Source organism: Lutra lutra, chromosome 13 (genome assembly GCF_902655055.1).
Source record: "Lutra lutra chromosome 13, mLutLut1.2, whole genome shotgun sequence".
In the NCBI taxonomy this organism is placed as follows: Eukaryota; Metazoa; Chordata; class Mammalia; order Carnivora; family Mustelidae; genus Lutra; species Lutra lutra.
This window is the reverse complement of record NC_062290.1, coordinates 42,145,149-42,158,696: the sequence shown is the minus strand read 5'-3', so window position 1 is coordinate 42,158,696 and position 13,548 is coordinate 42,145,149. Positions and strand designations below refer to the sequence as shown.

The 13,548-nt window shown below is 41.1% G+C and overlaps 1 protein-coding gene across 2 annotated transcripts in view; it reads right to left on the bottom strand.

Annotated features, from left to right (window-relative positions):
• Window positions 1-13,548, bottom strand: part of SNAPC3 (small nuclear RNA activating complex polypeptide 3) — a 40,266-nt gene that overhangs the window by 11,632 nt on the left and 15,086 nt on the right. For both annotated transcript variants that reach the window (XM_047699059.1, XM_047699058.1), the window contains 2 exons: window positions 6,453-6,557; window positions 4,469-4,618 (listed from right to left, as the gene is read on the bottom strand). In XM_047699059.1, the coding sequence (XP_047555015.1) occupies window positions 4,469-4,618; window positions 6,453-6,557 (255 nt within the window). The remainder of the gene's footprint in view (window positions 1-4,468; window positions 4,619-6,452; window positions 6,558-13,548) is intronic.

Below are 13,548 nucleotides of genomic sequence, written 5' to 3'. Positions count from 1 at the left end.
GGGTTTCACTCTGCCTAGTCAGCAAGTCAACCAAAGGGCAGGGAAGACCCTCGGGCCTGACATCACCCATGGTAAAGGAGGATGTGGGGCTTAGGAGGCAAGTCAACAGCGGTCTGAATCCAGCCTCCCCGCTGCTTACCCAACTCCAGCAACACATGAGGGCGCGCTGACCCAACTTTTTCTTACCCCTTGACCGGTGCTAATTCTGTCCAAAGCACACTTCTGTCCAGCACGTAGCAAGCACTCAATCATCAGAGGTTATTCTTTTAATAAAGAGCTGGAAGAGGCAGAAACAATACAACCACACATGTGTTCGGTATTTAAGCCAGGATAATGAAATCTACCAGCACCCTGCTGAGAAAGCTGCTGAATGGGGACACCTGGGTGGCTCAGTCGGTTAAGCCGCTGCCTTTGGCTTAGTTTATGATCCCCGGGTCCTTGGATCCAGTCCCACATCGGGCTCCCTGCTCAGCGGGGAGCCTGCTTCTCTCTCTGCCTCTGCCTGCTTGTGCTCTCTCTGACAAATACATAAATAAAATCTTTAAAAAAATGGCTGCGAGGGGCGCCTGGGTGGCTCAGTGGGTTAAGCCGCTGCCTTTGGCTCAGGTCATGATCCCAGCGTCCTGGGATCGAGTCCCACATCAGGCTCCTTGCTTGGCGGGGAGCCTGCTTCTCCCTCTGCCTCTGCCTGCCATTCTGTCTGCCTGTGCTCGCTCGCTCTCCTCTCTCTCTGACAAATAAATAAAATCTTAAAAAAAAAAAAAAAAATGGCTGCGAGGGGCGCCTGGGTGGCTCAGTGGGTTAAGCCGCTGCCTTCGGCTCAGGTCATGATCCCAGGTCCTGGGTTCAAGCCCCACATCGGGCTTTCCACTCGGCGTGGAGCCTGCTTCCTCCTCTCTCTCTGCTTGCCTCTCTGCCTACTTGTGATTTCTCTCTGTCAAATAAATAAATAAATAAATAATCTTTAAAAAAAAAAAAAAAAAAAAAAGGCTGCGAAACACATCAGCTCCGACATACAAATACCACAAATACCATAGGCACACCTGGTTAGAAACCCTCTCTGGCTTTCTGGCCCTCAGACTGACTCCCAGATCAGACTCTAGCTACCTTGAACAAAGACAACATGACTGCCATGAGAGTGAACTCAGAGTCTGCTTATTAGAGTGGATTTATAAAAACTTTATAATTACTTTTTTTTTTTTTTGGTAGGGTGGAGAAACCGAAGGCTGCTGCTTCTCCTTTAAAAGAAGATAAATTTTTATTTCTTGGTCTGCATACAGCCTTGAAATTCCATTTGTTTCTCTCTATCTAAAGTTTATGTCCCACAGCACCGAGATGCCAAACCTGAAAAAAACCAATTATCTTAAAACCATTTTTGGTAGAAAGAGAAAACTAAGTGAAATCTACATGTGAGTCATAGAACGCTGGTCTCCTTGCCCATCAGCAAAAGGACTGGAACACAGCCCGCCTTGTGGGGCACAGAGACACAGCAGACAGCACCAGCCAATTATTACAGACACTATAATGGCCAAAGAAATGGTGCCAGAGTGGCAAAGAGAGGGCAGTCAGGAGTTTTATGTAATAAGTGAGTTTTAAGCTGGGTTTGGAAATATGAGCATGAGCCAGATGGAGAGAGGGAGGGAAAGGGCTTCCGACCATGTTCAGACATTTGGAGGCATGAAAAAGTGTCATGCTTGAGCAGCATAAATTCTCTGTGGCTGAAGCATACCGTGCAGAAGTAGAGGCTGGATAGCATGGAAAGTTAACTTGGGAATCATCATGACAAAAGGCCTTGTATGTCAGCCTACAGAGATCCACTTAGATTTTTAGATCGGAGAATGACAGGATTGATTTCTTTTATTTTCATTTTCAAAGACTTTATCTTTTAATTTTTTAAAAGATTTATTTTTTTATCTTTGAGAAAGAGAGAGAGAAGAGCAGGGCAAAGCCTAAATGTATTTTCAAAGCAGAGTCAAAGCTCTCGCTGATGCCTTCAATGTGGAAGAAAAAGGAGATAAGGAGGACTCCAGGTTTCCAGCCCAAGTCACCAGATGCATGATGGGCATATTTACTGAGACAGGAACACTGGGGAGGGCACAGGCTTTCGTGGAGCAGTATAGCATTTGCTTATGAACAGATTATATTTGAGATGGCTGTCAGACATCCAAGAAAAACTGTCAAGGATGGGGCACCTGGCTGGCTCAGTTGGAAGAGCACGCAAGTCTTGATCTCAGGGACCAAGATCATGAGACTCTTAGAGCCCCACATTGGGTTAGACACTACTTAAATAAATAAATAAACTGTCAAGAAGACTGTTGGATATAGAAGTCTGGAGGTCAGAGAAGATGCTGAGATTGGAGAGAATTTTGGAATTCCCAGTACTGACAGCTCTGAATCTGGGTAAGATCACCTAGGGAGGATACATCAAAGGGAGTCTGAGGACCGACTCCCAGGGCTTTACAACAAAAGCCAGGAAAATGAGAAGCATTCAACGAAGGAATTAATTAAAAGTCAGTCAGAGAGAAGGAAAATCAGGTGGGTGTAATGTCCTAAAAGTTGAGTAAAGAAAATCCTGCAAGGAAGAAGGAATATTCAATGGAGTCACACCAGATGAGTGGTCAGAAAAGGTCTGAGAATGACGTCTACGGTGGCAGCAAGAAAAGTGATTTTTGAGGAGTAGTGGGAACAAGAGTGAGTACAAGACAAGGTGATGGCAGAAAGAGAGAAACAATGAATTTAGGGGCTATTATTAATAACTCATTATTGTTCCTACTTGCTGTTATTCACTCTGGTTTGCTGAGGAGGAAGCAGAAAGATGAGTGGCGGCTAGAGGAAGCCGCGTGGTCGAGACAAGGTTCAGGAAGTGAGCCATCATGGCGCACCTGTAATGAAGGGAGAGCTGGCAGAATGGAGTGGACCATGATGTGAGGCCAAGCACGGTGAGACATGGGACCGCATGGGCAGGCAGCCTGGCCTCAGGTCGCAGCAGCTTTAGTCCAGCTCTGTGCCGGGTGGGAAGGCAGGAGATGGCTCAGTGGAGGTAAAGAGGTGAGAGGTGATGGAAAGTTCTTTTCTGGTAACTTTATGTTCTCCATGAAACAAACAGCCAGAGTTTCCACTGATGGTAAGTCATGAGGATATGTAGGCAGTTTCAGAATGAATCACAGCTGCCCCCCCGCCGCACCCCCGGAAAAGGAGCAGAGTGAATCAACTATAGAGATGTGAAAAAAATGCCAGGCAGCACTGAGGCTCAATGACAATGTCCAGCAGCCACTCAAAATAATGGTTTGGAAATGAGGAGAGAAGGCAGCAGAGTGTCACTAACACAGATTAGAGTATACTTAAAACCATGAAAACTGAGGAAAGCCCAGAAGAATTTATAAGAACCACCAAAGTGAAGCCCACTTTTTTTTTTTTTTAATCTGACAGAGAGAGCATGAGCAGGGGGAAGGAGGCAAGAGGTGAGGGAGAAGCAGGCTCCCCGCTAAGCAGGGAGCCCAATCCGGGGCTTGATCCCAGGACCCTGAGATCATGACCTGAGCTGAGTCAGACACAACTGACTGAGCCACCCAGGCACCCTGAAACCTACGTGCTAAGAACAGTTTTGTGGCTGGTGGCCCAGGAACCGGCAAAAATAGTGACTGTGGTGGTTCTCATCCAAACTCTCTCCCCATTCTATCTGACCCAAATATCCTTTTCTGAGCTACAGGAGAGGCTGCCCCTTTTAAGTGGGCCAATAAATCTGAGTCTTCCACCAGAGGTGCACCAAGTAACAGAATTAGCTCGTTTGCCTTACCATGAACTACAGAGAGATCAAGGCCCTACTATTCTACAGGGCGAGCAATCCCTTTGGAAAACTTTGTGGGTGGCCAGTCTACCACTCTGCCCCTTTCTATCTTTAACCAATGGGTATGTAAATTTCTGTCCTTTTGACAGCATCTCCGTGGCAAACAGCAGCTAAGGACCAACATCAGATGCCATGTATCCGGGCTTGGTCTTGCGCCTTGGACTGACAGGACCTTCTCTGGGCAGTGAGCCCTCAGGCGGACACCCACCCTTTGCTGGGGGCAGTTAGGGCAGATGGAAACTCAGAGTTTGAAAGAGGAGAGAGTGAATGGCAAATTCAAATGCTAGTGAGGTCAAGTTGTACGAACATGGAGGAGACAATTAGGTGTCACTATGACCTTAAAAGGAAGAGTGTACACAAGAGAATGGCTGAGAACTGAATGGGAGACAGACAGAAAATCAAACCTGAGCCCAGCCTCATCTTTGAAAATGTCTTGATGATAAAAAGAAGAGAACAGATAAATTTGACAGAATGGCATAAAAGAAGAAAGGATTTACTGGAACATTTACGATTCTGCTAGAGTAATCACTACTTATTTAATAGCTTACTATTATTGTTACTACTATTATTATTTCTTGATTTATGAGGGTTAAGGAAAAAAAAGAAAACACAACACCTTACTTTGCTTATGTGCTCAGGAGCTTGATCAGGAGTGTTGCTGAATTCCCCACCGATCTGGAGGTCACTGACACAGCAAATTGAATCCCTCAGTTCTGTGAGCTTCTGACTGCCCAATACCAGCATCGTCTGGTATGGCTTGTGTTCTTTGTGCTACAAATCAAATGGTAAATAAGTAAATGTCCACTTACAGACAAAGCAATTAAACTGTAAATCCTGTCCAGACCAGATCTAAATGAAGTTACTGGTTTTCTTAATTTGAAGTTATCCCCATAACTCAGTGTTCTGTGTTTTCTTAGATTCTGTATTTGTCAATTTGGCACCCGTTAATTACAGGTCCAAATTAATGGCCAAAATTGTTTACATCCCCACCGTGATCCAGAGCCTGGTCTCTGCAGCCACTTCCTTGTTCTCACTCTCACACACCAAGCAGGTATTTCCCTGTCCTAAATCAATTAAGGTTAGGTAGCAGACAACTAGGGAGACAGACCCCATACCCCAAGCCCACTGGAATTATTCAAACTAGCCAAGCCTGAACCGTTCGCTCTGCTCTGCCCTGTCCATGGAAACCTCAATAAAGGCTGTGGTCTAAAGCTTCTCCTCACTCCTTCTCACTCCCAACTGTCTCTAGTGCTTCCCCCTGTGGCCCTGTGGCTGCAGCCAACTCGCTCTTCTCAATGGCACGGACCTCTCGTATGGTCACTCGGCCACCTCTGTTAATCCAACAGACAACTGAGATACTTGGTGCTATGGTCTGAATGTCTGTGTCTACCCCAAATTCAGATACTGGAATCCTAATGCCCAAGTGATAGTGTTCGGAGGCTGGGTCTTTGGGGGGTGGGGGTGATGAGGTCGTGAGAGTTGAGCCTCATGAATGGGCTTCATGGTCTTATAGAAGATCCCACAGAGCACCCTAGCTCCTTCTGCCACCTGAGAAGTCCATGACATGGAAGAGGGCCTCACCCGCCTGTGCTGGCCCCAAGCTTGGACCACCAGCATCCAGAACTGGGACAAACTGCTGGTTATAAGCATCTCTATCAATGATTTTTTGTTACAGCAGCCACACAGACTAAGACACTTGGCAACAGAACTTTCTTAGTTTAAGCTAAAGTTTATCATCAAGATGCTCCTAAAATGTAATTACCAAGAACCTTTGGAATATTACTTCATCTAGCAGCACTGTTTTATTTATTATGATTTTTAAGTAGGCTCCACACCCAACCAAGGGCTTGAACTCATGACCCTGAGATCAAGAGTTGGGCGAGCTACACTGACTGAGCCACCCAGGTGTCCCAGCAACAGTGTTTTAAAATGTCTTGCAAGTTACCTTATGGAAGTCAAGCAATCTATACACTACTCTCATGTTACAGACCCAAAAGTTTGGTTTTATTGGTTTGGTTTGACTGGCAGGGTAATTGTACCAACTACATCCCAGATGCTTCATTACTGACTATTTTTCACAAGTGCAATTCAGGTATACTATTATTTCAATTAAACCTTATCGAAGTTTGTGACACCTATTCAGGGAATCAAAAATACACACATTTGGGCTAGGACTGAATTCTTTTTATTAGAGACCTCTAAGAAATTTCTGAATATTCCTTAACCTATTGACTTTCTGCATTTTCATCAAAGAAGAACTGTCTTTAGTTAGACAAATTCCCAAGTATTCTGAATTCGTGAAAAAAGGTTAACTTACTCCTTTACCAGTCACCTATTCTATTAAAACAAAAACAAAAGCAAAAGCAAAACTAAGAAACAAACCCAAGAATTCATATAATTAGAGTCACTGTGGATTCACATATACTTTCAGTTGTTTCCAGTGAAGCAATCTGGAATAACACATTCCAATAGTGTAAACTGTTACATAAAACAGCATATGTTTGCATTGATTTGGACCCTAAGGACTGTGACTCTTCAAATAATTAAATCGTTTGACAGAAGTCACCCATTTTATCTGTGAAATGAAAAAGGTTTTACTACTGACCTTATGAAATATAACAGGGTATAAGATATTCATAGATAGGATAAGCTCCCCTTCTTCAATCATGTCTGCTGGATTTTCAGGCTTTTTTCCTATGGCATGTGACTCCTAAAGGAGAAAAAAAACAAGTAAGAGACCTTAAAATCAGTGTGACTCAGCTAGCTATGAGGCAGTGGGTAAGCAAGTCAGGCAGCCCTGGCTTTGACTCCTAATTTTACCTTAAGAAAACTGTTAAAACCTCTCTAAGCTTTAGTTTCATCGTCTATAAACAACAACAACAACAACGAAAAAACCAACAAAACAGAAAATACTTGTTTTATAGGACTATTGCTAGGAATATGTACATAAAGCATCTAATAATGGTTGGCCCTAGATGCTTAGCAACCGATGATAAAACATGAGTATCAACTAATGTTGGTATAACGCTGGCATTTACAGCTGCTAATAGCACTTCCACATGCCTCCTCTCATGCTATTATGAAGCTATTTGACAGATGCACCAAGGTTCAGATTTACCCAAGATAAACCAGCAAGCCTGAATGTAAATACAGATTGGTTTGACTCTAAAACCAACACTGTCTTGCCTTTTACAACATTAGCACATCTGTACTCCCTCACACTTCTATTATGTGTGCACGATAACTATAAAACAGGCCCCCTAGAGGAGACTAGTTAAGAAGTACAGATGCAAAAATAAGAGAGAGTGACACTATGCAAAATGGCACAGCAGGCAGCTCTAGGGATCAGTCCCTCCCCCAAAGCAACCAATAAGATGGAAAGAGAGACTGGAACCAACTGTTGTGGAATTCTGGAATCTGATTAGTCAGTTATATCAACTCAGAAAGTGACGATGAAAGGACAAGCTGCTTCTCTTTATTAATAAGCACAGAGTGCAAACCAGCCACCATCCCCCGGTTCCTCAGCCCCCCTGCAGATGTGGAAATAGGGTCCCATGTTCCTGAACGGATGACTGATGCCATGACAAGCAATGGGGAACTTGTTCTCCCAAAACTGGGGGTTGTTTTGGTTGCTCTGGTAATGCCCTGATGTAGACACTGGCCTTGGTGTTGGGCCTCCTGCCAGCAGTGGCTTCCCACAGCAGCACCTACTGGGAAATTTAGAAACAGGGCTTTTAAAATTTTTTTTAACTATTTCTTTCATTTATTTATTTATTCATTATTAACATATAATGTACTATTTGTTTCAGGGGTACAGGTCTACGATTCATCAGTCTTACACAATTCACAGCACTCCCCATAGCAAATACCCTCCCCAGTGTCCATCACCCAGCCACCCCATCCCTCCCACCCCCCTCCACTCCAGCAAGCCTCAGTTTGTTTCCCGAGATTGAGTCTCTTATGGTTTGTCTCCCTCTCTGGTTTCACCTTGTTTCATTTTTCCCTCCCCCACTTTTATTTTAAATTTGTGGAGGCAGACATTTAAGGAAATCTCAAACAGGTCACTGGCTGTCCGCAGAGATGATGAAACAGAAATATCCATAACCATACACAACAAGGAATACATGCAGCTCCAACAATCAAAAAGTAAAAAAAAAATATACTCAGGACGTCCAGTATAGATTTGTTGTTCTCAACAAAAACATAAAGCACGCAAAGAAACAAAAAAACGTCGCATTCACAGAAAAAAAAAAAAATCTGACAAAAACTACCCTTGAGGTGGCCCAGATACAGAAATTACTAGTCAAAAATGTTAAATCAACTGTTTTAAATGCACTCAGTGAGCTGGGAGTAGGAAAACATATTCAAAAGAAATGATAGAAAAAAAACATTAACCAAGAATTCTATACCTGGCACAACTATCCTTCAGGAATTAAAAAAAGAAATTAAGGCATTTTCAGATTTAAAAAGAATAAAAACTATGAGGGAATTCATTACCAGTTGGCTTTAAGAAATACTAAAGAGAGCTCTTCAGGATGAAATTAGAAGACCCTACACAGTAACTTGAATCCATAAGAAAAAAATAAAGGACACTGGGAATAGTTAACTACATAGGCAAATATAAAAGCCAGAGCTACTGTACTTTTAGTTTATACCTTTTTCCCCCAAAAACAAATGGATAAAATATTTATAAATTTATTTATTTATTTTTAAAGATTTTATTTATTTGACAGAGAGAAACACAGCAAGAGAGGGAACACAAGCAGGGGGAGTGGGAGAGAGAGAAGCAGGCTTCCCGCAGATCAGGGAGCTGGATGTGGGGCTCAATCCCAGGACCCTGGGATGGTGACCGAAGCTGAAGGCAGATACTTAACAAATGAGCCACCCAGGCGCCCCAATATTTATAAATTTATGTTAACAGACACATAAAGATGTGATCTGAGACAGTAAGAACATTAAGGGGTAGGGACAGAGATGTATATGAATGGAATATCTATCCTTCAAGGTATTACTGAAACAAAGTTGGTATTATTAAGACTAGGTTGTTGGAACTTTAAAATGGTAGTTGTAATCCACAAGGTAATCACTACAAAAATAAGTAAACACATACACATGGAAAGAAGGAAAACAAAATACACCTTAAAAATTTAACTAAATACCAAAAAAGACAGTAATAGAGGAACCAAGGAACAAAAGAGAGATATGACATACAGATACCTAAATAGTAGAAATAAATCCTCATCAGTAATTACTTTAAATACAGATGGGCCAATCTTTCCCATTAATAAAGCAAAGATTGGCAGAATGGATTAAAAATATTTGATCATCCATACACTCTCTGTAAGAGACTCACTTTAGACATGAAGACACAAAGAGGTTGAAAGTAAAAAAAAATGGAAAAAGATATTCCACACAAATAGTAACCAAATGAAAGCTGTATTATTGTCAGACAAAACAAACTTTAAGTCAAAAAAGGTTATAGGAGACAAAGGAGGACACTGTGTATTTTAAAATATGCAATCCCAAAAGAAGATATAAAAATTATACACACATGTAGCTAACAACAGAAAGCCAAAATACATGAAGCAAAACTGACAGAATTGAAGGGAAAAATATACTGTTCAATGATAATCGGTGCAAATTTCAATACCCCACTTTCAATGAGTAGAATAACTAAACACAAATTTAATTAGGAAATAACACTACAAACCAATGAGACCTAACTGACACATACAGAACACTCCATCCAACAAAACATTCTTCTCAAGTGCACCTGGATGATTCTCTGAGCTAGACCACCAAGCCTTAATGAATATGAAAGTACTGAAATCATGAAAAGTTTATTTTCTGATCATAACTGAACAAAACTAGAAATCAGTAATAGGAAAAAAAACTTAAAAAATCAGTGGAAATTAAACAACACACTCTTAAATAACCAATGGGTCAAAAAAGAAATCACAAGAAAATACCTTGAGACAAATGAAAACAAAAACACAAGAGAAACTTATAGGGGGGCACCTGGGTGGCTCAGTTGGTTGGGTGACTGCCTCTGACTCAGGTCATAATCCCAGGGTCCTAGGATTAAGTCCCACATCAGGCTCCTCTTGCTCTGTGGGGAGCCTGCTTCTCCCTCTCCCTCTGCCTGCCACTCCCCTTGCTTGTGTGTGCGCACTTACACACGCGCTCTCTCTCTAATAAATAATAAAATCTAAAAAAAAAAAAAGGAACAGGATGTTGCAAAAGCAATACAAAAAGGGAAACTTACAGCTAATAAATATCTGCATTAAAAAAGAACGATCTCAAGTAAATAACCTTACTGTATACAGTAAGGAACTATAAGAAGGGGAAACTGACCCTAAAACTAGAAGGAAGGCAACAATCAAAACTAATCCAAGAGGGGCACCTGGGTGGCTCAGTGGGTTAAAGCCTCCCTGGGATCGAGCCTTGCGTCAGGCTCTCTGCTCAGTGGGGAGCCTGCTTCCCTTCCTCTCTCTCTGCCTGCCTCTCTGCCTACTTGTGATCTCTGTCAAATAAACAAAATCTTAAAAAAAACAAAAAGAAAAGAAAAGCTAATCCAAGAAAAAACAGAAAATCTGAATATTAACAGTATATTGGTGCAGTGATATAATGGTAAGGAGACTGAACAGTAATTAAAAACTTATAAACAAAGAAAAGCCCAGGACTAGATGGTTTCACCGGTGAACTGTACCAAAGAATTAACATCCTCCTCCTCAACGTCTTCCAAGAAAGAAGTGTGAAGAAGAGAGAATACTTTTTTTTTTTTTGAAGTAAGCTCTATGCCCAATGTGATACTTGAACTGATAACCTAAGGTCAAGAGTCACATGCTCTACTGACTGAGCCAGTCAGGTGCACCGAGGGAATACTTTTTTTCCTTAGGATTTTATTTATTTATGTATTTGAGAGAGAGAGAGAGAGAGGATCTGGAACCCAATGTGGGGCTCGATCCCAGGACCCTGGGATCATGACACCCAACCACCCAGGTGCCCCTGGAAGGAATACTTCCTAATTCATTCTATGAGATTCTGATACCAAAGCCAGACAAAGACACCACAAGAAAACTACAGGCCAATATCCTTTATAAATATAAGTGCAAAACTCCCTAACAAAATACCAGCAAACTGTGGTGTCTGGGTGGCTCAGTCAGTGAAGCATCTACCTTCAGCTCAGGTCATGATCTCAGGGTCCTGGGATTGAGCCCTGCATCAGGCTCCCTGCTCAGCAGGGAGCCTGCTTCCCCCTCTCTCTCTGCCTGCCCCTCTGCCTACTTGTGATCTCTATGTCAAATAAATAAATAAAATCTAAAAAAAAATTAAAAGAAAACCACAAAATACAGCAAGCCAAATTCAGCAGCATATGAAAAGGATTATATACCACAACCAAGTGGGATTTATCCTCAGGATGCAAGAGTAGTTCAACACATGCAAATCAATCAATGTCATACACTACACTAACAGAAGGATGGAAAAAACCCACATCATTATTTCACTGAAATGCAGAAAAAGTATGAGGAAATCCAAAACCCTTCCAAAATAGGAACTAGGAACAAAGGGGTACTTCCTCAACACGATCAAGGATATATACAAAAAATCCACAGCTAAAATCATACTCAGTGGTGAAAGACTATAAGGATATACACTTTTGTCACTTCTACTCAACATAGTACTAGAAATTCTAGCTAGAACAATTAGATTTTTAAAAAGGAAGGAAGGAAACAGAGTGAATGAGCAAGCAAAATAGAAAGTAAGAGATAAAGTTAGTTCTGTTTACAGGTAACAGGCATGCTCTTCTATGTATCAAATCCTAAAGAATCCACACAAAAAGCCTATTAGAGCAAATAAATTTACCAAAGTTGCAGGCTACAAAATCAACACACAAAAACCAGTTATATTTCTATATACTAGCAGTGTATAACTTGTAAAGGATATAAGAAAACAATAGCGGGGCACCTGGGTGGCTCAGTGGGTTAAAGCCTCTGCCTTAAGCTCAGGTCATGATCCCAGAGTCCTGGGATCGAGCCCTGCATTGGACTCTCTGCTCAGCAGGGAGCCTGGCTCCCCACTCTCCCTCCGCCACCTGCCTCTGCCTACTTGTGATCTCTGTCTGTCAAATAAATAAATACAATCTTTAAAAAAAAAAAAAAGAAGAAGAAGAAAGAAAGAAAGAAAAAGCATCATAATAGCATCAAAAGGAATAAAATACTTAGGAATAAATTTCATAAAAATGAAAAGACTTTGGGAGCCTGCCTGGCTCAGTCCGTATAGCATGCAACTCTGATCTCAGGGTTGTAAATTCAAGCCCATGGTGGATGTAGAAATTACTTTAGAAGAATAAAAAAATCATAAAAAAAGAAAAAAAAAATCAAAGACTTGTACACTTAAAAACTATAAAACATTACTGAACTAATGACAACTTTAATAAACTGAAAGACATAGCTTGTTCATGGATTCGAAGATGTTCAGATGACAATACTACCCCAAATCATATAGAGTCAATTCAATCCCTATCAAAATCTCTGATTTTTTTTAAAAGATTTTATTTATTTATTTGACAGAGAGATAGAGAGCACAAGCAGGTAGAGCAGTAGGCAGAGGGAGAAAGAGAAACAGACTCCCTGCTGAGCAGGGAGCCCGATGTAGGGCTCTATCCCAGGACCCTGGGATCATGACCTGAGCTAAAGGCAGCGGCTTAACTGACTGAGCCACCCAGGGGCCCTCTATGATTTGTTTTTTTTTTTTTTCCCCAGAAATAAAACAACCCTCCTAAAATTTCTAGGGAATTCTGAGGGACCATAAATAGCCAACCAAAACAATCCTGAAAAAGATTAAAGTTGGAAGACTCACATTTCCCAATTTCAAAAATGACCACAAAGCTATAATAATCAAAACAGGATTAGGATTAGGATAAGACAGACATATAGACTAATGGAGTGGAATAGAGAACTCAGAAATAAATCTCACATGGTCAACGGACTTTTAACAAACATGTTAAGACCATTCAAGAGACCATTCTTCAACAAATGGTGCTGGGAAAACTGGATATTCACATACAAATGAATGAAGTTAAACCTTTCCCTTATATAATATATAAAAATTAACTCAAAATGGATCAAAGACTTGAACTAAGAGCTAAAACTATAAACTCTTAGAAGAAAACATGGGGGGGAGCTTCATTACATTGGATTTGCCAATAGTTTCTTAAGAATGACACCAAAAGCACAGATAACAACAACAACAAAGAAAACAGATAAAGTGAATTTAATCAAATTTTAAAACTTTTGTACATCAGAGGAAACTATCAAGGGAGTGAAAAGACGACCTACAGATGGGAGAAAACATTTTAAAATCACACATATGGTAAGGGTCTAGTATTCAGAATATGCAAAGAAGTTTTACAACTCAACAAAGAGACAATGCAAGTAAAACACAAGTAAAGGACTTGAATAAACATTTCTCCAAAGATGCTCAACATCACTTACCATTTGGAAATGCAACTGAAATCATAATGAGATACCACTAGGATGGCTATTGTCAAAAAACAGTAACAAATGTTGAAGAGAATGCAAAGGAATTGGAGCCTTTGTGCACTGCTGGTGGGACTGTCTGTGGAAAACAGTTCGGTGGTGCCTCAAGATGTACCTAGAATTACCATATGACTGAGCTCAGGTATATACTGAAAAGAA